Source organism: Hemiscyllium ocellatum, chromosome 2 (assembly GCF_020745735.1).
Source record: "Hemiscyllium ocellatum isolate sHemOce1 chromosome 2, sHemOce1.pat.X.cur, whole genome shotgun sequence".
NCBI classification, from domain to species: domain Eukaryota; kingdom Metazoa; phylum Chordata; class Chondrichthyes; order Orectolobiformes; family Hemiscylliidae; genus Hemiscyllium; species Hemiscyllium ocellatum.
The window spans coordinates 61,527,282-61,552,373 of NC_083402.1; the positions used below are offsets into that span (position 1 = coordinate 61,527,282).

Genomic DNA, 25,092 nt, shown 5'->3' on the forward strand with positions numbered 1-25,092 from the left:
GGGGGACTGATGATGGGGGAGGGGGGATGGAGGAGGGAGGGGGACTGATGATGGGGGAGGGGGGATGGGGGAGGGGGAACGATGAGGGGGGATGATGGGGGAGGGGGGATGGAGGAGGGAGGGGGACTGATGATGGGGGAGGGGGGATGGGGGAGGGAGGGGGAATGATGAGGGGGATGGAGGGATGGGGGAGGGAGGGGGAATGATGAGGGGTGAGGGGGGATGGGGGAGGGAGGGGGAATGATGATGGGGGAGGGCGGATGGAGGAGGGAGGGGGAATGATGATGGGGGATGGAGGAGGGAGGGGGAATGATGATGGGGGATGGAGGAGGGAGGGGGAATGATGATGGGGGAGGGGGGATGGAGGAGGGAGGGGGAATGATGATGGGGGAGGGGGGATGATGGGGGAGGGGGGTTGGAGGAGGGAGGGGGGATGATGGGGGAGGGGGGTTGGAGGAGGGAGGGGGAATGATGAGGGGGGTGGGGGGTTGGAGGAGGGAGGGGGAATGATGAGGGGGGAGGGGCGATGGAGGGGGGAGGGGGGATGGAGGGGGGACGGGGGATGGAGGAGGGAGGGGGAATGATGATGGGGGAGGGGGGATGGAGGAGGGAGGGGGAATGATGATGGGGGGGGGGGATGGAGGAGGGAGGGGGAATGATGATGGAGGAGGGAGGGGGATGGAGGAGGGAGGGGGAATGATGGGGGGGGGGGAATGATGGGGGAGGGGAGATGGGGAGGGGGGTTGGGGGAGGGGGGTTGGAGGAGGGAGGGGGAGGGGGAGGGGGGTTGGAGGAGGGAGGGGGAGGGGGGATGATGAGGGGAGAGGGGGGATGATGAGGGGGGATGGAGGAGGGATGATGAGGGGGGGTGGAGGGGGATGATGAGGGGGGATGATGAGGGGAGAGGGGAGATGGAGGGGGGATGATGAGGTGGGATGGGGGATGGAGGGGGGGATGATGAGGGGGGATGGGGGATAGAGGAGGGATGATGAGGGGGGATGGAGGAGGGATGATGAGGGGGGATGGAGGAGGGATGATGAGGGGGGAGGGTGGATGGAGGAGGGATGATGAGGGGGATGGAGGAGGGATGATGAGGGGGGATGGGGGATAGAGGAGGGATGATGAGGGGGGTTGGAGGAGGGATGATGAGGGGGGAAGGGGGATGGAGGAGGGCGGGTGAATGAGGGGGATGATAAGGAGGGAGGGGGAACGATGAGGGGGGAGGGGGGATGGAGGAGGGAGGGGGAATGATGAGGGGGGGGGGTGAATGATGAGGGGGGAGGGGGGATGGAGGGGGAATGATGAGGGGGGAGGGGGGATGGAGGGGGAATGATGAGGGGGGAGGGGGGATGGAGGGGGTAGGGGGATGATGATGGGGGAGGGGGGATGGAGGAGGGAGGGGGAATGATGGGGATGGGGGGATGGAGGAGTGAGGGGGGAGGGGAGATGGTGAGGGGGAGGGGGATGGAGGGATGATGAGGGGGGATGGAGGAGGGATGATGAGGGGGGATGGAGGAGGGGATGATGAGGGGTGATGGAGGGGGGATGATGAGGGGTGATGGAGGGGGGATGATGAGGGGGGGATGGAGGAGGGATGATGAGGGGGGATGGAGGAGGGATGATGAGGGGGGATGATGAGGGGGGATGGAGGAGGGATGATGAGGGGGGATGGAGAGGGGGGATGGAGGAGGGATGATGGGGGGCATGGAGGAGGGATGATGGGGGGGGATGGAGGAGGGATGATGAGGGGGGATGGAGGAGGGATGATGGGGAATGATGAGGGGGGATGATGAGGGGGGATGGAGGGGGGATGATGAGGGGGCAGGGGCGATGGAGGGGGGATGATGAGGGGGGAGGGGGGATAGAGGAGGGATGATGAGGGGGGATAGAGGAGGGATGATGAGGGGGGATAGAGGAGGGATGATGAGGGGGATGGAGGAGGGATGATGAGTGGGGAGGGGGGATGGAGGAGGGATGATGAGTGGGGAGGGGGGATGGAGGAGGGATGATGAGGGGGGAAGGGGGATGGAGGAGGGAGGGTGAATGAGGGGGATGGTGAGGGGAGGGGGGATGATGAGGGGAGAGGGGGGTGGAGGAGGGAGGGGGGATGATGAGGGGGAGGGGGAGGGAAGGGGGATGATGAGGGGGGAGGGGGGATGATGAGGGGGGAGGGGGGATGAAGGAGGGAGGGCGGATGATGAGGGGGGGATGGAGGAGGGAGGGGGAGGGGGAGGGGGGATGGAGGAGGGAGGAGGAATGAGGGGGGATGATGAGGGCAGAGGGGGGTGGAGGAGGGAGGGGGGATGATGAGGGGAGAGGCGGGGTGGAGGAGGGAGGGGGAATGAGGGGGGATGGAGGAGGGAGGGGGATGAGGGGTGATGGAGGAGGGGGATGGAGTGAGGGGGGGCGTGGAGGGCGGGATGGGGAGAGGAGCGGAGGAAGTCGGGATGGAGGGGGGGGAGGAGGGCGGGATGGAGGGGCGGGGAAGGCAGGATGGTGGGAGATGGGGCGGGATGGAGGGAGAGGGGGCGTGGAGGGCGGGATGGAAGGAGGAGGGAGGGATGGTTGGAGCTATGGGGGAGGAGGAGAGCGGGATGGTTGGAGGGGGGTAGGAGGGCGAGATGGGGAGGTAGGGCATGATGGAGGGGGTGGGCAGGATGGAGGGATGGAGACGGTAGGATGGAAAGGGGAGGATAGGCTTGGGGTGTTGCAGGGTGAAGGAGACAGGATGGTGGGGGGTAAGGCATTTGGAACGATGACATGAATTCAAAATCTCAACTCTGTCAGTATTGTACTGGATTGAAAGTTAAGATGTTCGGTCCCATTTGCAAATCGATATATCGTTTTTTTTTAAAAAGGAAAACGCTACTGGATAAAAATCCAAGCCTGTATGCTGTGTTGTTAATGTTTCATCCTCCCATCAGTACAGCAGGAATATTTAGGATGGGGAGGAATGTTTTTGTGGGGAGGTTCACTAATGTAATTGGGGAAGGTTTAAGTTAAGTAAATGTGGAATGTGTGATCACCAATCCATAGAAGTAGAAAAGTGCAAAAAGATGCATAAAATATGTTGGACAGTACTAGGGTAGAATGTAGTCCTATATTAAATATAAATGAACTAAGAAAGCCTACAGAGAATTCAGAAACAGGTTTATAGTCTGGATTCATAAATATACTTGAGTGATCAGCTAAGTTGGTGAGCCAAAGGCACAAATGGCAGGATGACATAGTGACAATACCAAAAATGTGCCTGAAAATGGTGAAGATATGGCACTTAATATACCAGGGTGTAAATTGTTCAGCAAAGGTAAATAAGGCAAAAAGGGAATTAGGGTGGTAATATTGATTAGGTAAAAGAATAGTACAGCACAGGACTAGGCCAGCCAAGCCTACACGGACACATTGTGCCTTTCCATACTAAACTGTCTTCACTTACAGGATCGGTACCCCTCTTTCCTTTCCTGTTGACTTATTCACCCAGGTACTTCTAGAGTGCCGTCTCTGGCACTCACCACTCTTTGCAATGAAAAACTTGCCTCACACATCTTTTCTCAATCCCCCTCCCCCTTTGCACCTTGAGACTGTGTCCACTTATAATTGACCCCTCCACCCTGTAAAAAAAGCCTCATACTTTCCACTCTACTCGTGTCATTCACAATCTTATAAACATCTCTCAGATTACCCCTCTAACTCCTGCATACGCTAGTGAAAACAAACCCAGACTGTCCAACCTATCTTCATAACTAAAATTCCCCATACCAGGCAACGTCCTGGTAAATCTTTTCTGTACCCAGTCCAAAGCATCCACATCCTTCTGGTAGTGTGGTGACCAGAACTGTAGGCAATATTCCAAATGTGGCCTAACTAAAGTTCTATAAAGCTGCAGCATACTTATGCCCACAGCTCCTTCCAGTGAAAGTAAACATGCCTTGGGCGTTTTGTTTTGCTACATTATCTACCTTCACTGCCAGCTTCAGTAATCTGTGGACCTGCACATCCAGATCCCTCTGCATATCAATGCTACTAATGCCATTTCCACCGGTGCTTGACCTTCCAAAATGGATCACCTCACATTTGTCTGGATTAAACTCCCATATGCCTTTTTCTCCCCCATGCCTCCATATATATCCTACCATATCCTCTGACAATCCTCCTCACTTTCAGTAATTCCCCCAATCTTTGTCATTTGCAAACCTACTAATACCATGTAACTTCACCTGTTATACCAGTCTGCCTTATAAAAGGTTTTACTGATCAACTGCTTTTCCCTCATCAATCATCTTTGTCACCTCCTCAACAAGTTAGTGATACATGATCTCCCCCGCACAAAACCATGGTGTCTATCATTAATAAGTTCATTTACTTCTAAATGTCTTTAGATATTGTCCTTGAAAATCTTTTCCAATAATTTCCCTACCACCAAGGCTCACAGCCTATATTTTCCTGGATTATCCCTGCTACCCTTCTTTAACAATGGAACACCATTGGCTATTCTTCAGTACTCTGAGACCTTACCTGTGGCCAAAGAGGATACAAAGATTGAGATTTTGGATAAAATTTGTAGCTCACATTGTGGATCAGATTGTAAGTTTGCTTGCTGAGCTGGTGGGTTTAGATTAGATTAGATTCCCTACAGTGTGGAAACAGGCCCTTTGGCCCAACAAGTCCACACCAACCCTCCGAAGAGCAACCCACCCAGACCTATCTCCCTTTGAGTAATGTGCCTAACGCTATGGACAATTTAGCATGGCCAATTCACCTAACCTGAACATCTTTGGATTTTTGGATTGTGGGAGAAATTCAGGAGCACCTGGAGGAAACTCACACAAATATGGGGAGAATGTGCAAATTCCACACAGTCGCCTGAGGCTTGAATCAAACCTGGGTCCCTGGCGCTGTGAGGCTGCAATGCTAATCACTGAGCCACCCTGCTGTCCGTACCATCTCAGCCCTTTTGTCACCATGCTAGGTAACATCATCAGTGAGCCTTTGCGAAGTGTTGGTGTTCTGACTTGCTTGCTATTTATGTGTCTTGGTTGTGGTAGGTGACATCATTTCTTGTTCTGTTTCTGAGAGGTTGGTAATGGGGTCCAAATTTATTATTTATAATGGAGTTCTGGTTTGAATGCCAGGCTTCTAGGAATTCCTGTGGATGTCTTTGTTTGGTCTATCCAAGGATGGATGTATTGTCCCAGTCGGATTGGTGTCCCTCTTCATCTGTGTGTGTGAATACCAGTGATAGTTGGTTATGTCTTTTGATGACTAGTTGGTGCTCATCTATCCTGATGGCTGGTTTCCTTTCCCTGTATCCAATGTAATGTCTGTTTGCAGTTCTTGCAGAGTATTTTGTATATGCCATTCGTTCTGCTGGCTGTGGGTACAGGGTCCTTTAAATTCATTCGGAGCTGTTTCAATGTGGTGCTAGGTTTTTTAGGCCAAGGGGCTGGAGTAGTCTGGTTGTCATCTCTGAAGTGTCTTTGCATGGTAGGATGGCTAGAATCTCTGGGCATGTTGTCTTCCTATCTCGGTCTGTTGTGTAGGAATCGGAGACTGCACTTATCGGGTAACTGTTGTTCCTGAATACATTGTAAAGGTGTTTTTCCTTGGCTTCTTGTAGTTCCTGGGTGCTGTTATGGCCCATTTAAATAATGTCCTGATGCAGATCAGTTTGTGAGTGTTGGTTTGGTTGTTCCTGTAGTTGGGTATCTGGTCAGTGTACATGCTTTCCTGTGTATGCTGGTCTGCAGCTCTCCATTGACTTTTCGTTCTACTGTGATGAGTCGGTTATTGTTATTTTCCTCTGTGGTGAATTTCATACCTGTAAGGGTGTTGTTTATGTGCTCATGGGTTTCTTCTAGTTTGTTTCGTGATGACAAAGGTGTCTTCCACACAGTGGACCCAAAGCTTGGACTGTTCGTTCTAATCTCTGCATAACTGCTTCTATAAGTCTTGACATTGGTGCTCCCATAGGCATCCCATTGATTTATTTGTAGATCTTGTCATTGAAGGTGAAGTGGAGTGCGAGGCACAGGTCTAGTATTTTGAGGATATTCCTGATGGAATTAGTGCTGCTGGATGTTTGCGTCCTTGATTCGTCTAGCAGTAACACCAGTGTTTTCAGATCTTGTTGCATTTCAACATGGACTGTTTTAGGTTGTGAGTCGTTGCAAATGGTGCTGGTCAGCTGAATCATCAGCAGACATCCCTGCTTTTGACTTTATGATGGAGGGAAAGTTGTTGATGAAACAGCTGAAGATGGTTGGGCCTAGGACACTACCCTGAGGAATTCCTGCAAAGGTGTCCTAGAGTTGAGATCTCACTGACCTCAAACAACCTTATTCCTATCCGTCAGGTGTGACTCCAACTAGCAGAGAGTTTGCCTCCAATTCCCATTGATCCCATTTTTACTAGAATTTATTGATGCTACGTAGGGTCAAATGGGGCCTTGATGTCAAGGGCTGTCGCTGTCACCTCACCTTTGGATTTCAGCAATTGTGTCCATGTTTGAACCAAGGCTATTGTGAGGTCAGGATCTGAGTGTCCCTGCTGGAGCCTAAACTGGGCATCAGTGAGAAGTTGTTGCTTGATAGCACTGTTGATAATACCTTCCATCACTGTACTGATGATTGAGTGTAGACTGATGGGGCATTAACTGGCTAGGTTGGATTTGCCCTGCTTTTTGTGTATAGGACATTCTTGTGCAATTTTCCACATTGTCAGTGCTGTAACTGTACTGGGACACCTTGGCGAGGGGAGCAACATGCTCCGGAGGACAGGTTTTCAGTACTATTACCAGAATATTGCCTTTGTGACTATACTATGGCTTTGAGGTTTTTTATCTCCAGTTTCTTTTAGAGAGAGACTGGGGGTCCAGTACTGAAAAGGCTTTGCGAAGATAAACAACGTGTGAAGCCTTGGGTGTTTTAAGTTAGAACAATAAAAACAACCTGAATAGATGTGGTCAATCTACCACCCACAGAACCAGGATTAATAGTTTTAGCATTCAGCAGAAGCTGCTGGGGTTGTGAAAGAAGCTGCCACTTTTCTCCTTGCTACAGCAGAAAACTGGAGATCTCTCTCTCTCTCTCTCTCAGCATTGTCTTTTGATGTTCTGTCCTTCTAGATTGTTTCACATGCAGTTTCCCAATCTGTTTGCTGAATTTGCCTTTATGGGATGTTACTATATTAGAATAGTTAATGAGTAATAGTTACTGTATCTGTTGTTCTAAGTTTTCCAATAGAGTTAAGTTATTCCAAGTTTCTCTTTCTTTTGTTGTATTTTAACTATATTATTTGAATAAATTGTGTTTTGCTTAACATTGAATAGTTTGACGAATTGAATTGCATCTGGAACACAGCACCTGACACTTACCTTTACATAGAAAAGGTTAGGATCTAAGCTACCTTGTTAATATATTTTAAGGGAGTCTGGTCTGATCCATAACACTTTGCAGTATCCTGTGCCTCCAGCTGCTTCTTGATGACGTTGAGTGAATTGAACTGACTAAAGACTAGCCTCCATTGCACGGGGCTTACTGGAGGAGGTCTAGATGGATCGTCTACTTAGCACTTCTGGCTGAAGATAGCTGCAAATGGTTCAGCCTTTATCTTTTGCACTGATCTGTTGTGCTTTTCCATCATTTTAGGATGTGGATATTTGTGGTGCTTTCTCCTCCTGTGAGTTGTTTAATTGTCCACCATCATTTATGAGTTTAGATCTGGTTCGTTAGTTGTGGGATCACTAAACTCTATCTGACAATTGCTGCTAGGCTGTTTGGCATGCAAGTAGTCATGCTTGGTAGCTTAACTAAGTTGCTACCTCATTTTGTAAATATGCTGAGTGCTGCTCCTGGCATGTCTCCTGCACTTTTCGTTGAAGCTTCTCTCGATAAGAAGGTGATGACAGAAGATTGAGAGCAGCAAATATGACATGCCTATTCAGTAACAGCTAGTAGTTCCAAGTTGGTTTATTTAACATTTATGATGGGTCAGAGTTTTGCAGCCATAATGAGGGGAAATAAGTCAGTGGCCACTTGAAGAGAACAGAGTTAATTGAGGAAAACCAACACTGACTTTTAAAAGGTATGTTTGACCGAGCTAATTTGTGTTTTTTGTTGAACAAACATAGAGAAGGTTTATGAAGAGAATGTGGTGAATGTTGACTCCATGAATTTTAAGAATGCACTTGACAAAAGTATTACATAAAAGCCAATTAACATAATTGAGGCAAATGGAATAGAAGAATCACTCTCTGCAGTTGATTTTATTTTTATAAGAGGTTTCATGACAGAAAACTGTGATTGTAGTGGATGATTGTTTTTCACTTTGAAATGTGGTAGACTGGTGGTTCCTAAGGGTCAATGCTGGGACCACATTTTGCTGGCTATGGATGAATTTATTTGTGAAATATGGAGTAAACATTTAAACTTGATATTTTACGACCAGCTAAACTGAATCTGTACCTCGCCATGTTGTAAGTTTGCTGCCACCATTCTCTTTTTTTTTAAATGACAGAATTTACAGAGCATGCTTGGTCTAGTGTGATAGAGGAAGATCATTTACTGGTCTAACCAGAAGAGGCTCTTCTGTTGAACAAGAATTATTTTATTGCATTACTTTCAGATTATATTGATAATGACAAATCTGAGGTCCATAGTTAGCCTAGGTCAACAGGTGGGGTTGAGTCTGTGAGCTTTGACAGAACGTATTGAAACAGATTTACTAAAAATATTTCCTTAAAAGGGAGCTCCTGTACAAAGAGGGGACCAAAGATATTGTTCTTTGGTAATGTCCAATAGATTCATGGAAAATCGAACATTTTATAAATTTTTATTGGAAACCATAATAAATCCACAAGCCTGACTGGAAAGGAACATTATTTATTGTTGAATGCCAAAATAGAGCCATGTAGGCCAGTTTGTAAAAGATTTTGACTTGGGCTGCCAGGTAGATTAAATGTTTTGCTGAAACTTCGAGCCTTCACAGGCGGTCAGAAAAATGACTGGGCTAAATCAAAATTGAGTTGGAGGGGGGAAATGAAGCACTAACTTCCCTGTGGTATCCACATCTCTCTGAAGGCATTGAGAACATTGGACAAATGTATGCTCAGGGTCTGCTTTTTTTTAAATATTTGTTTTCTAATCAAGTTGTTCAAAGATGTTAATACACACCTCTGGAGCCAGTGGGACTTAAATCTGCCCTTCTGGTTTAGAGGTATGGACAATACCACCATATCACAAGGCCCCAGGTCAGCTTTATATTTTTGTCTGAACCTGTTCAGCCATGTTATGAATAAGGGCTCAGGTGATGACTTCCAGCTGGGTAGGTCTAGTACCAGAAGAACTCATCACCAACCAGCTCCACAGGGAGATTAATTTGTGATTTGCCATGGCCATGGACCTTACAGGGGTTATCACAGAAACAGTATACAAACAGTACAATTCTGAATGTAACTGGTGTTAAAAATTTCCAAATGCCTCAAATGTGGATCTCCTGCCTGTTGTCTCTTATAATATTTGCGATTGTTTAATGTTAACCATTTTGACTGGGTATAGCACTGTTGTAAATAGCCTTTAGTTGTCTAAATACATCACTTATAGTCATATGTTACTTTCATTATTTTAATTTCACACATTTTCATATTCTTGGTTTAATTAAATAGTTGGCATAACAGATTTATGTTCTTGCAAATCTATCTGATGACAAAATGTATTCACTTAATATTCATGTGAAATTTTGTCTGCTGTATTTTTAGATGGAAGACTGTAACCTTGCCATGCAATAGGATGTGCTGCAACCTTTAACAATGTGCGTGGACTAAATATGTAGACTTGGCAGTTATGACGTGAAGTGGATTTGGCACCGACTCACTTCTCGAGCAGCCACACTTGAGCAATCTTCCTTTGGTTGCACAGAAGTTTTACTGTAGCTAGTAGTCTGGCAGCTAGTTATTAGACCTGAACAATCATGTCTGCTCATGGCCTGGAGTCTCATAATTTTTTTCTTGGTTCGGAGGATACGGAATTGTTGCATCAAATGAAACCTCACGAATTTGAAGATTTTGATCAAGATGAAGAATATGATTCAGTGAGTGATGAGTATTAATTGCTTTCTTAGAATGAGGGATCAATGTTTTGTAAGATACCATTTTATACTCATGTAAAGGTCAAGTTTTGAAGGTAGTTTTTTTAAATGCTGAAATTAGGGGGTTGACTTGTACACAAGGTGTTGTTTTTGAGCTGATGAAATTCCTGTTTGGCATGAATCAAAAAATGGACAAACAAGAGGCAGATCTCTATATAAAATAATAAACAACAAAAGGAAAATGAATTATGGCCATTATTAATATTTATCCACAAAATAATTCGACTCTGCCTGCTACGGTAGAATTCGGTTGTACTGTATTACAGTTACCAGGACTATAAAGTGCATGTAGGTGTACACATATTAAATTAGACTCCCTACAGTGTGGAGATATTCACAACAAAAAACTTCTCACTATATGTCACATATATTATGGGATAGCTGCTTAAAACACGAGTTGCCAGTACATGCAAACGTTCATTAGAATACTTCAAATTCACCGTCCTTGTCAGTGGTACAACTGAGTAATTCATTCCAGTTGTCTGGGTCAAGCATATCATGGCATGGATCATCTTCATCTGCACTTTCAAAAGGATCTTCAATTGATTTGTCATCACTTCCATCTGACGATAAATAGTCATCCTGTGTACCATCTAAAGTATTAGAAATTCCACACTTTTTGAAGGCTTTCACAATAATTTCAGCTTTCATCTCCTTCCAGGAGTTAACAATCCACTCCCATACAGTTGCAAGTAATGGAGCACGCATGTTGCCACCCCTTTGTGAAGCTTTTCTCCCTTTCTTGCATTCAAGTGTTCCATTCCTTCCGTACTAAGTCCTTAAAAAGTTTATTGATGCTAACATTCAGTGGCTGCGCAATGCTCGTAAGGTCTCCAGGAATTATTGCAATGTCTGTATTGTTAGCTTGAAGTTCATTGATAACCCTTTTCACTCTGTGTGACCTGAACATCTCCCAACCCAATCCTTTTTTTATAGATATTTTTATTGAAAATTTAACATTTTTACAAGTTTATAAAATATTTAAAAAAACCCAAGTATCAACACAGATATACAATTAAATCTTAAATAATAACCAAAATTTAACAAAAGAAAAATACCAAGAAAAAAAAACAAAACTTAACTACTAATCTAACCTACAACCAACCAGAGTATATAATTAAGTCTCTTACATTATTCAAATAAGATTAAAAAAAACGACGGATAACACAGAAATTAGGTAGTGAGATACACGCTTGGAATGTATTAACATCAAATCGTAACAAAACCCGTATTCGAGCGGGATTTCTCTCCCATGTGGCCTCGGACCAGCCAAGTTCGCCATCTCAATTAAATAAAAGCCCTTGTTAGGATGGCCGAAATATCTGTATTTATATAATTCAAGAAGGGCTGCCATATTTTATGAAATAATGCAGTCTTTTGGTGCACCATATTTGTAAGGAAGTCAAGGGGAATACATTCCATAATTAATCTGTGCCAATTTGAAAGTCTAGGGGGGCCCTCAGCCGTCCAGTTGACTAAAATATTTTTTCTTGCACAGAAAGAGAGAATAGAAAATAATCTCTTCCCGTGCATATCCAGGGAGGGTAAGTTTGAAAAGCCCAAAAGGAGAGATATAGTCCACTCTAATTTCCGTTCCTAAGATTTCTGTCAGAGCACTTGCTACTTTAGTCCAATATCTACGGATCTTATGATAGGTCCATAAGCAAAGCACAAGGGTACCCACCTCTATTTTACTTTTGGGGCACATTGGAGATGTTCCTGCCTTAAATTTTGCCAATCAGTCCGGTGCTATATGGGCCCTATGAACTATCTTCAACTCACTGGCCTAAGTTCTGTTGCAGATGGTGATTCTTCTGGCATTTTCCCAAATGTAACATTCCACATTTCTATAGAGATTTCTAGTCCCAAATCCTGATCCCATGTTTTAAGCAGATTGTCCATACCTCCCGATACTTCATCATGTAAAAGATGATAAATAGTACTGACGGAAGATACTCCCATTGGCCATAGCACTCTACATTCTCTATCTGATTTATAAAGACTATCTAATAATGTAGTCTTCTGTATGTAATCTCGAATTTGGAAGTATCGAACGAGGTTTCCATTTGGTAATCCAAATTTCTGACACAGCTGTTCAAAAGACATCAGGACCCCTTCTTTAAACAGATCCCCTAAACAGGAGATACCCCTGGATCTCCAGAGTTTGAAACTGGCATCTGTAAGCCCTGGTTGAAATCCCCATGCTCCCACTATCTGAGCATAGGGGAATGTTTTATGTGAGTTGCCCTCATTTTGTAGTATTATATTCCAAGCTTTAATTGTATTTAGTATTATAGGATTTTTACAGTGGTCCGTAACAATTTTCCTCTTGTGTGAAAATAAAAAGGTTAGTAAGTGGGCATTTTACTTGAGAAGGGCTTATGCCCGAAACGTCGATTCTCCTGCTCCTTGGATGCTGCCTGACCTGCTGCGCTTTTCCAGCAACACATTTTTCAGCATTTTACTTGAGAAGCCTCAATGTCCAGCCAGACTGATTGTGGGTCAGACAAGACCCAATCAGCTATGTAACTTAATAGGGAACTTCCCAGATTTTAGAAAATATCAGTTAAATCCAATCCTCCCCTTGCCTGTGGAAGCTGTAGCTTCTTCAGCTTAATGAGGGGCCATCTATGATTCCAGATAAAGGAATCCAACCAGCCATATAATTTACGCAGTGCCAGCCTCGGCAGCATCACCGGAAGCGTTCTCATAGGATATAGGAAACGGGGCAGGACGTTCATTTTAATTAATGCTATTCTACCTAGTCAAGATATTGGAAGGTCTCCCCATCGCTGGAGTCCTGCCTTATCCTTTCCAGTAAATGCACAAAGTTAGCCTTGTATAACTGACCAAATACTGGGGTAATAAAAATGCCTAAATATAAAAAAACCCTCCAGGGACCACCGAAAGGGAAAGTGGGATCCATCCAATAAGTGGGACATAATAGCAAGGCCACCCCATTGGCATAGCCTCCGATTTTGAGAAATTAATTTTGTAGCCTGAAAATGCACTAAATATATTAATGACTTAGATTAATCCTCGGGGCCATTATGTTAGGGTCAGCCTGTATGGCTTCTGCTAGTGGCTCAATTATTAGTGTAAACAGGAATGGCGAAAGAGGACATCCCTGACGGCAGCTCCTATCAACACTGAAGCTATCCGAGCTTAATCCATTGGTAATCACAACTGCCTTGGGATCACTGTACAGTGTTGAGACCCATTTGGTAAACACCTTTCCAATGTGTAAAACAAATATGACCATTCAACCCTGTAGAATTCCTTTTCCACGTCTAATGAGAGTACTACTCCTGGTATCTTTCCCTGATGGCAGGTTTGAATCACATTCAAAACCCTTCTAACATTATTGGATGATCTACGGCCCTTAAAAAAACCCCATCTGATCCTCCTTTATAATATGTGGTGGTGATACTCTTTCTAGCCTCAATGCTAATGTTTTAGAGAGGATTTTAAAATCTACATTTGGCAAGGATCTTGCTCTTTATGATGCACAATCTTCTGGGTCCTTTCCTTTTTTTTTTAAAAGATGAGAGATATTCGCCTCTTTCAGTGAAGGCGGGAGACAGCCCTGACTATGAATAGTTATACATGTCCATAAGTGAATGAGCCAATATTCCTTTAAATTCTTTATAGAATTCAGCTTGAAAGCCATCTGGGCCAGGTGCCTTACCGCTCTGAAGTTGCCTGACTGCGTCAAGTATTTCTTGGATTGTTAGGGGAACATTCAGGACCGATACCTGTTCTGAAGTTAGGTCCTGAAAGGTCAGGTTTTTTAAAAATGACTGCATCCTCCTTGTCCTGTCTTATCAATCCTGCGATTTATATAAATCAGAATAAAATTTTCTAAAGATTGTGTTAATCCTTTTATGATCATAAGTCAAAACACCTGCACTTTCCTTGATAGACGTGATAGTTTGAGGGGCCTTCTTTTTCTTTGCAAGAAATGCAAAGTATCTACCAGGTTTATCGCCAAATTCATATCACCTTTGTTTTGCAAATAATATTTCCCTCTTAGCGGTTTGGGTAAGCATGGTATTTAGAGTTGTCCTATGGGACGTAATCCTTTGCAATTTGATAATAGAAGGTCTGGCAGCGTTTGCTATTTCAGCCACTTTTAAGCGAGCTTCGAGCAGACGCTGTTGTTCTCCCTTTAATTTTTTCTGGGTCGCTGAGTTTGAGATGATCAAACCTCACGCGTCAGCTTTGATGGTCTCCCACATCATTGATGGATTGCTAGCCATACCTGAATTAATTTCTAAAAAAGTTTTAAATTCTTGTGAGAAGTACTTTACGAATTTACGATCTTTCATCAGGAAGGGGTCCATACGCCAGTGCCGGGGGTTGTCTCATTGTTCCTCGCCTTGATTTCCATATATACAGCAGCGTGATCAGAAATTGCTATACTGCCTATTTTACAGGATGATATGGAATTTTAAAAAAATCGAGGAGGCAAAAAAAATATCGATTCTAGTATGACATTTATGTGGATTGGAGTAAAATGTAAAAGCTCTGCCCTGTGGATGAAAGCATCGCCATACATCTACTAATCCTAATTCTTTGTTCAAATCCACCAATTGTCTAGATCTGGGAGATATTCCTGCAGTACTCTTGGGAATCCTATCTATTTCTGGATTTATAATACAATTATAGGGGGAGACTAATTATATGACGAGCACCGAGAGCCATCAAATTTGAGAAGGATGTGCCGGGGGGCAATACAAATTTAAAATTGCATATTCCTCTTCATTTATAAGGGCTTATTAATCAGAATATATCGTCCAGATTCGTCTTTTATCTGATTTAGGATTTTGAAAGGGAAATTCTTCCAAATAAGAATAACAACTCCCCTGCTTTTTGAGCTAAAAGAAGGAAAAAAGGCCTGATCAAATCCACCCTGTCGTAATTTCAAGTGTTCTTTATCCAATAAGTGCCTCTCCTGTAGGAGAGCTATATCAACCCTTTCTTTCTTGAGGTTTGATAATGTTTTCTTCCTTTTGACTGGTGAATTACTCCCCTTGACATTCCAGGTGCACCACGTAACCGACTGATTAACCATAATCGTCTGGGCAGATCCGAGATCCCTCGGGAGGTGAAACCCTATACAGAACATCCCGAGCATAGAGCATATAAAATTCACAAAAATAAAGGCGCTCTGATACACTCACGACAGTATAATAAAAAACTGTTTCTACACAAAAAAAAACATTTAAATGGAGATTTTCCCCTTTGTTCCCAGGGGGTATCACTTCCTTTCCAAAAGTCCATCGTGTCCTCTCCCAACCAGTGCCCCACTCTTGACCCAGGCACTCCTTAATGGGATGAAGAAAATTCAAATATACTACAGACCTAGAGTTAACAGTGAGAAAATTAACTAGAGAGCAAATAAATAAATCCCTCTCCCCAACCCCCCAAGATAATATTAAACAGTAAGGTTAAAAAAAAGGATTAATATATTTTAAAAAAGGGGGGGATATAAACCAGAGCGGGGGGAAAGCAAACCAATATCAATTAATAATTATAATTTATAATTCATCTAAGAGAGTCCAAAGATTCCTTGGCCTTTTCCGGCGATCCGAAGTTATATACGGATCCTTCATGGTTAAAATGTAGCATCGCTGGGTAGTGCAAGGAGTACCGAATATTTAAGTCCCTTAAACACTTCTTCGCCTCATCAAACGCCTTCCTCGTTCGGACCAGAGCTGGGGAAAAGTCCTGGAATAACATGATCTTGGATCCTTTATAGATCATGGCTTGGGGATCTTTTCTAAGATTTCTGGAGGCTTCTAAGAGTATCTGCCTCTCCTTATCACTCTGCAGCCGGAACAGGACCGGGCGGGGGCGCTGGCTCGAGCCGGGCCCGCATTTTGCAACCCGGTATGCCCATTCCACCCTTACCTGGCCTGATCCAACTTCCAGATTTAAAAGCTGTGGAAGCCATTGTTCAAGGAACACTGTAAGCTGGCCTTCCTCTTCCTGTTCGGGAAGGCCCAACAAACGAATTTTTTTTGACGACCTCAAGATTCTCTAAGGTCTGGACTTGCTGTTCGAGAGTCCGGACCCGATCCACAGCCGATTGTAATTTCGGAGGTCGCGGCCTTTAGCTCCACTTCTCTGACTCGGCGTTCAATTTCCTTGATGTCTCGGTCGTGCTTTTGCAGCGCGGCCGAGAGTGAGTCTCATCGGCTTTGGGATTCTTCAATAAAAGTGCGATCTTCGCATCAAGTTTTGGAGATTATTTCCACAAGGCTCGCCACCGTAGGTAAGTCCCCCCGGGGCGGCTGCGGACGCCTCTGCTGCAGCTGGGGAGAATGGGGGAGGGGTTCCTTGCTGCTGAGAGCTGCGGGCTCCCTTCTCTTTAGTTATTTTTACTGGAGATTAAATTGTTTAAATTCAATACTAAACAACCCACTACATTAAATAAAAACTATTTTAAATGATTTGGTGAGTGTGGTGGGGGCAGGTGACCCACTTTGCCCAAGTCTTGGGAGGAGCACTGTAGATTCAGACTTGCTGGATTGCCGCCATCTTGGATTCCCTCGCTTTTTTTCCTTTCTAAGTCCACCCAGTCGCATATTTCAGAACACTGTAATCCAAGTCTTGCAGCCACCTTCATCCATCTACCCTTTTTCATGGATGGAGACAACAATACCTCTCAGAAATTTCTGTTTGACCAGAGTTTTCCGCTTAAAGATCACCATAGGCTTTAACTTTGTTCCATCTGCCATACAACCGAGTACCACAGTGAGTCATGGTATTTTCATGGCCAGTAGTTTTTAACTAAGACTGTTTTTGCTCCAATCTTGTCCACAGTTCTATTCCTTGACATATCAAAGTTCATTGGGGTTTCGTCCATATTGCCGATGCATGACAGCCTGTACCTATTTTACTTCTGGCTTCTGATTACAAAGCGATGGAACCTTATTGTCATTACATCCTGCTGGTAGATGTTTGGCAATCTTTGTTTTCTGTCCAAGCACTAAACCATACCTTTTCATAAACCTACTGCACCATCCAGCGCTGGCTTTGAAATCACTGAATCCATCTTTTTTAACTTTGTTGAGTCACTATGCTTCTGTTCTGATGACACTGACTTATCCAGTCAGCAGTCTTTTCTTTTATGTTGTGGGTCACTTGTTCAGCTTTCCTCAGTTGGCATACTTCTGTTTTGGCATAGCCTTTAACTGTGTGGCTTTTTTCATCTAATCTCAGACATGTTTTTCAGAAACAGAATTCCCTTGTATCTGTGCTATTGTTATTCTTCTTCGCAACTTCGTTAACTTTTAGTTTAAATTGTGCTGTATACTTCTTTCTTCATGATGCCATTTTGTAAGAAAAATTCGGGGGAGTTTTCCAATAAGTTTACTCGTCACCTACTTCTAAGACGTTGAGGCAACAGCAGGAAGAGGGCTGCTATAAGGTACCATAGATATTTGCATGCACAGGTCAAATATATGTATGTAAATATTACTTAAATATATAAAGTATAGATATCAACATTCAATTTAACAATTTGAAAATCGCATTGCGCAAATATATACTGGTGGTGTAATGTGATGGTGCAGTTATTGAATCAAAAATGTGTATTTGTATCGAAAACGTGCAAATCATGCCTTTAAGGCTGCATATATGGTCAGGAAGAGATGCCCGAAAACCTAGGGTTGACTTGTGTACAAGGTCTCTGAAAAATACCAGATTTTTGGCCAAAAACAAGAGGTCACCATATAAACAATGTCAATCTGTACATGAGTATATACAGTATTTGGAATCGCTGTGTTGTGTGTGTTAATAGTGGCTTAAATTGAATTAAATGAAGATCTAAATTGTAAACTGTTTCAGCACTACATCATGTTTCTATTCACTGCCCTCTAGAGGACTGTTTTAAAAAAAAACTATCCAGTTGCTACCAGGGATGATACAAAGACCCATTATTTTGATAAATTGTGTATTATTTTTCTGTAGCCACCAGAAAGGCAGATTGTGGTTGGAATTTGTGCCATGGCCAAGAAATCAACGTCAAAGCCAATGAGTGAGATTCTAGGGCGACTTTGTAGGTTCAAGTACATCACTACTGTGATATTTGAAGAGGACACTATTCTAAATGAACCAGTGGAGCAATGGCCGCTTTGTGACTGCCTCATTTCTTTCCATTCAAAAGGTAACTGAGGACACTCTAAATGTTGAGGTTGGTTGCTTCATTGTGTATTTTCTATTATTTTCCCAGATTTTGTAAAGATGACCATCATTTACTGTTATCAAATAATAAATCACCATCAACATGTGATTATACATGTACGATAAAATTCCACAACCATGTAGTTGATGTCCTCATTGCTCCTCTAATCCAGAAAATATATACTGTTCATATATGTTCTAGCACCCTGTAAAGAGTGCTGCATTGAAATGGATTTCAAATCATAGGACTTGGGAGAAGGAGTAGGCCATCCTACCCTCTGGCCTGCCAACGCTCAATCAGGTCATGATTGATTTTTTTGTGGTCTCAATTCTCCTTTCCTGTCTGACCCATATAACCTTTAATAACATTATCTATCACTTACACAAAGTTGTAGTGCAAATGGCAATAGAAAGACAGTAGCTGAAGAAGGGCTCATGCCCGAAATGTCGATTTTCCTGCTCTTTGGATGCTGCCTGACCTGCTGCGCTTTTCCAGCAACACATTTTCAGCTCTGATCTCCAGCATCTGCTGTCCTCACTTTCTTCCCAATAGAAGGACAGTAGGCAACAATAAATAACAGTATCTCAGTTGCATGGTTGTTCTTCACAACATGAACCCAGACGGTCAGGATTGCCAAGCTATTCATCTGAAAGCATTACAATCAAGCACCATTCTTCTTGCTTCATTAAACTGGCACTTCATAACATTAAAGTTTTGATTCTACATAATTTATTTGCTGCTTCATTCATCTGGGATACTGGGGCCAAAATAATTAAAATTATTCATCTCACAAGTTGTTGAATTTGAAATTTTGAGTCTGGTTTTCCTATTTACTATGAAAGGGAAATTAGATATACCTCAGTTTGGAGTCAAAAATAGGGATCTGTAATAGTTTTGATAAATTATTCCAAAAACTATCAATTTAATGTAGCAGGTGATAACATTTCTGTTTGTAGATCTGTTTATCTAGCACAAAGTATCCAGGTTTATACCAATTACTTAATATTCCTGGTACAACTGTTCATCCTCATCACTGCTGCTGTAACTAACCTCTTAAGTACATCATAAATGTTGGAATGTATAATTCTATTATTTACTTGTTTATCTTTTGGCCATTAAAATGTAAAATTTATTTTCAGTTAAGTTAGAAATTTTGAATTCACTATCTTTGTCTTTTTAAGGATTTCTGTTGGACAAAGCAGTAGCTTATGCGAAGCTCAGGAATCCATTTGTTATTAATGATTTGAACATGCAATATAATATTCAAGACAGGTAAGCTCCCTTGACAACAAATTACTTGCTAATGATGAAGGCTATTGACCTCTGGTCAATAATGACATCTGCCAAAATATATTTTGAATACATCTGTTGGTCTAATAGCTTTGAGGAGGAAAAAATCAGCGATAATTACTGTTTCTAATCACTATTAAGTAAGCTTTGCTGAGGTGTGCGCAGGAATATGAAGTGAGAATAAGCAAATAAAGTCATTAATAATATTGTTATCCTCCTGTTTCCAAGTAATTCAAAACCATTGCATGTAACACTATCTTAAATATCTAGTAAAATAGAATAGAATCATAGAAGCATTATGGAATGAAAGACACCACTTGACCACTGTTTATGTCACCCGAAAAATTAGTTACCCTACTGAATCCCACTTCCAAATGTTGCTTTCTAACCCTGAAGCTTGCAGCACTCCAGATGTTTATCTGCACATCATTTCAAATGAGTTGTGGGGTTCTGGCTCAGCTAACCTTTACAGGATTATGTTCTAGATTCTAACTGCCTTCATGGTTAGGAAAACAACCCAGCCTGTCAAATCTTATCTTCATAACTGCAATTTTGCAATCCTGACATCGAGCTGTTAAAGAGAAAAGGTGCAAGGATATTTTTATTCACTTGTGGGGTCTGGGCATTGCTGGCTGGCCAGTATTTGCTGCCCTTGAGAAGATAATGGTGAATTGTCTTCTTGAACTGCTGGAGACTACATGCTGTAAGTTGACCCACAATATCCTTGTGGAGGGAATTTCAGGATTTTGATCCAGCGACAGTGAAGGAACAGCAATATATTTCCAAGTCAGGTTGGTGAGTGGCTTGGTGGTGAATTTGTAAGTGGTGGTGTTGCTATGTATCTGTTGCCCTTGTCTTTCTAGATGGAAGTGGTCATTGGTTTGGAAGAAGCTCTCTAAGGATCTTTTGGTGAATCTTGTAGGTAGTACACACTTGCTACTGAGTGTTGATGGTGGAGGGAGTGAGTGCTTGTGGGTCTGGTGCCGAGCACATGGGCTGCTTTGTTCTGAATAGTATCAAGCTTCTTGAGTGTTGTTGAAACTACACTCACCCAGGTAAATAGAGTTTGTACAATCACATTCCCGACTTGTACCTTATAGTTAATGGACAAGGGAGTTAGCAGGTGACTTATTTGCCACAGCATTCCCAGCTTCTGACCTGCTCTTGCAGCCATAATGTTTATGTGGCAAGTCCAGTTGAGTTTCTGGTTAATGGTAACCCCCAGGATGTCGATAATTGGGGATTCAGCGAAGGTAACACTGTTGAATGTCCAGGGACCGGAGTTAGATAATCTCTTATTGGAGATGGTCATTGCCTGGCATTTGTGTGGCACAAATGTAACTTGTTAGTTCTCAGACTACACATGGATATTGTCCAGGTATTGTTGCATTGGACATGGACTGCTTCACTATCTGAGGGGGTCACAAACTGTGCTGAACATTGTGCAATCACTCGCACACATTCCCATTTTTGACCTTTATGATGTAGGGCATTGATGAAGTAGCTGAAGATGAATTCTGCTTCTATGTTATTCTTGAGTGTTGGTGTTCTACTCATCCAGGCAAACACAAAGAACAAGATAGTTCACTCAGTGCTTGAAGCCATTTCGTAAGACCATGATCTCAACTCTACATTCCTGCATTTATCTGAAAATCTTTCATGCATAAACTACTCAAGAATTTATCTAGAGGAATACCTGGAGAAACTCTGCAGGTCTGACAGCATCTATGGAGAGAAAATAGTGTTAATGTTTGAGCCCAGGGCCCTCCTTCAGAACTCAGGAGTCACTGGACTCAATTATAACATTGTTTTCTTTCCATAGATACTGCCAGATCTGCTGAGTTTCTCCAACAATTTCTGTTTTTGTTTGATTTCCAGCATCTGGTGTTCTTTGTTATTTTATGCCAGAATTTATCTACCTGTGCCTTAAAAATAATGAAATATTTTGCAACTTTTGCCTTTTAAGGCAGGTAATTCCTGAGAGAAGAACATGTTTCTTCATCTGCCTTAAATGGGCAACTCCTTATTTTTCAAATATTATCCCAGTTCTAGATTCTTCCACAAGCTAAATATCCTTTCCATATCCTGTGGTCTAATCCCCTTGCGATCTTGTATGTTTCAAATAAGTCACCTCTGACTCTTCTAAGTTTCAGAGGATACAAGCCTTGACTGTGTAACCTTTCCCCATAAGACAGTCCGCTCTTCCCAGTTATTAATCTAAGAAACCTTATCTGAACTGGTTCCACAGCATTAATGTCTTTCCATAAGTACAGTCACACACATTACTATAGATAAGGTCTCGCCAATGCCATATGACTGAAGCATTACCTCCCTATGCTTGCATTCAGTTTCCTTTGCAATAAAACGTAACATTCCTAATTTAGCTTTCCTGATTACTTGCTGCATACTAACTGCCTGTAATTCATGTACTTGGATACCTAGTTCTTTCCAAATTTCCAAGGTCTGTAACCTCTCCCTATTTGGTAACATGTTTCATTTTTTTTCTCTCTGCCAAAGTGGATAATTTCACATTTTCCCATGTTGGACTCAATTTAACTGTTCTTTGCCCATTCAGTTAAGCTATCTCTATCCCTTTATAGTCTCCTAATGTCGTCTTCACAACTTCTTTTTGTACCATTGAAAACTGCTGACGTGACATTGGCCATCTCAGTTTCTCTGCTCCTCTCCGCCACTCTAAGCTGTCCCCTTCTGAAATACCACAAGCAAAATAATGTAATTTACGTAATACCTTGCAAGATCTGTAACAAACACTAAATTGGACAAACAGGCAGCAAACTAATCACGAGGATACATGAACATCAATTAGCCACAAAAAGACATGACCCACTCTCACTAGTATCCTTACATATGGATGAGGAAGGACACCACTTCGACTGGGACAATACATCCATCCTAGGACAAGCCAAACAAGACATGCACGAGAACTAGAAGCGTGGCATTGTAACCAGAACTCTATCAACAAATACATTGACTTGCATCCCATTTACTACTCTGAGAAAAAGAACAGGAAATGACATCACCAACCCAAGAAAACCCAAACATGAATAGAAAGTGGGTCATACTACTACTGCTTCATCTGGAGGCTCACAGATGATGTCACCTAGTGTGGTGATGAAAAGTCTGAAAACAAGCCTTCCAGCTCAGTGAGCAAACCTACATCCAGAATGTTGTAATTATACCCACATCCAACACTTTCTGCCCCCAATGTCTTTTTAAATCTCTTCTCTCACCTTAAAAATGAGCCCCCAGTCTTGAAATCCCTCATCCTCAAGAAAAGACAATTACCATGAACTCTTATATCCCTCATTATTTTCTAAACTATTAAGTCGCCTCTCAACCTCCTCCGCTCCAGTGAAAAAAGTCCCAGCCTTTCTTTATATCTCTAACCTTCCATACCCTACAACATCCTGGTAAATCTCTTCTGAACCTTCTTCATCTTAATAATATCCTTCCTATAACTGGGAAACCAAACTGGACACCGTTTTCCAGAAGAGGCTTCACCAATGTCCTGTATAAATTCAACATGACTTCCGAACTCCTATATTCAAAGAACAGCAATGAAGGCAAGTGTGTCAAATACCTTTTTAAATACCTTGTCTACGTGTGATGCAAACTTAAAACAATTATGTACCCACAACCTTAGGTCCTTCTGTTGTGATCAATAGCTAAGGCCACCATTAGTCATACAAGTCCTGTTCCTGTTCACTGTACCAAAAAACAACTCCTTACACTGTTCAGATTGAATTCCATCTACCATCTTTCAGCCCATTACCCATTTGATCAAGATCCCTTTTTAATCTTAGACGATCTTCTTCACTGTCTTCTATGCTAGTGTTGTTCACTAATTTCCTAACTATGCCTTCTACATTTTCATCCAAATCTTTATATGAAGAACAATCAAAAGAGGACCCAGAGCTGATCCCTGTGGAACACTGTTGGTGACAGGCCTTCAGTTCAAAAAAGCAAACCTCCTCCACCACATTCTGTCTCTTGCCATTAAGCCAATTATGTATTCAGTTGTGAGGTACTTTAAAATGGGAAGTATTCTTTTCTACCCCTGGACTTGTATATGATGGGCAAGCTTTGGAAAGTTTGGAGATGATTTGCTGCAATATTCCCAACCTCTATCCTGCACTTGGAGCCATGGGTTTTTGTTTTGGCTAATCCAGTTCAGTTTCTACTCTGGTATTCAAGGTTGTTGAGAAATGTGCACTCGGTAATGCTGATGCCACTGAATCTCAGCGTGTGAAGGTTCAATTGCTTTCTATTACAAGTAGTCATTGTTTGGTGCTTGATGGCATGAATGATATTGACCACTTATCAGTCCCATCCTGGGTATTCACCAGGTCTTGGTGCATGTGGATTGCTTCAATTCTGAAGAGTTATAAATAGCGCTGAATATTGCAAAGCTATCAGGATTCCTACCTCCATCTTCGAAGGGAAGGCCATTAATGAAGCTGCTGAAATTAACTGGTTCTAGAGCACCACACTGAGGACCTCTTGCTGAGATGTCTGACCTCCAACAACCACCAACATTTCCTTTGTAGTAAGTGTGACTCTAACCAGTGGAGAGGTTTCCCTTGATACCCATTAATTCCACTATTGCCGAGGCACTTTGATACCATACTTGATCAGATACTGCCTTGCTGTCAAGGGCATTTCTAGATTCTCCCATTTTGGGGCACAGTGGTTAGCACTGCTGCCTCACAGCGCCAGAGACCTGGGTTCAATTCCCACCTCGGGCAACTGACTGTATGGAGTTTGCACATTCTCCCCGTGTCTGCGTGGGTTTCCTCCGGGTGCTCCGGATTCCCCTCTCAGTCCAAAAATGTGCAGGTTAGGTGAATTGGCCATGCTAAATTGCCCGTAGTGTTAGGTGAAGGGGTAAATGTAGGGGAATGGGTCTGGGTGGGTTGCTCTTTGGTGGGTCAGTGTGGACTTGTTGGGCCGAAGGGCCTGTTTCCACACTGTAAGTAATCTAATCTAAACAGCCGTCTGTGGTAAACATCTGCAGATTTACAATCCTCTGAGAGAAGAAATTCCTCCTCATTTCTGTCTTAAATTTGTAACACTTAATTCTAAGATTAAGCCCTGATTCTAGATGCTCCCAGAAGGGGAAGTAACATTTCCTCATGTACCTGTCAAATCCCCTAAGAATCTTGTTTGTTTCAATAAGGTTGCCTCTCATTCTTATAAACTCCAAAGAGTACAGGCTCAACCTCTCCTCATAAGTCAATTCTGCCGCAATAATAGTCCATTTCAAGAATATTCTACTCTTTTCTTCTTCCTGCCAAACCTCTTAGGGAAGTGAACAGTGTCACATTTTCCCACATTATACCTCACCTGCCAAACTTCTGCTCACCCAGACCCTTTGTATCCTCATAACTTGCTTTCCTACCTAATTTCATATCAGTAGCAAATTTTAGCTACAACATGGTCAGTTCCAA

At 42.9% G+C, this 25,092-nt stretch overlaps 1 protein-coding gene across 1 annotated transcript in view; it reads left to right on the plus strand.

Annotated features, from left to right (window-relative positions):
• The window catches only part of ppip5k2 (diphosphoinositol pentakisphosphate kinase 2), a 168,793-nt gene that overhangs the window by 860 nt on the left and 142,841 nt on the right, over nucleotides 1–25,092 (plus strand). The window contains exons 2-4 of the mRNA XM_060837085.1: nucleotides 9,755–10,086; nucleotides 18,121–18,316; nucleotides 19,516–19,606. Of these exons, the coding sequence (XP_060693068.1) occupies nucleotides 9,967–10,086; nucleotides 18,121–18,316; nucleotides 19,516–19,606 (407 nt within the window). The 5' untranslated portion in view covers nucleotides 9,755–9,966. The remainder of the gene's footprint in view (nucleotides 1–9,754; nucleotides 10,087–18,120; nucleotides 18,317–19,515; nucleotides 19,607–25,092) is intronic.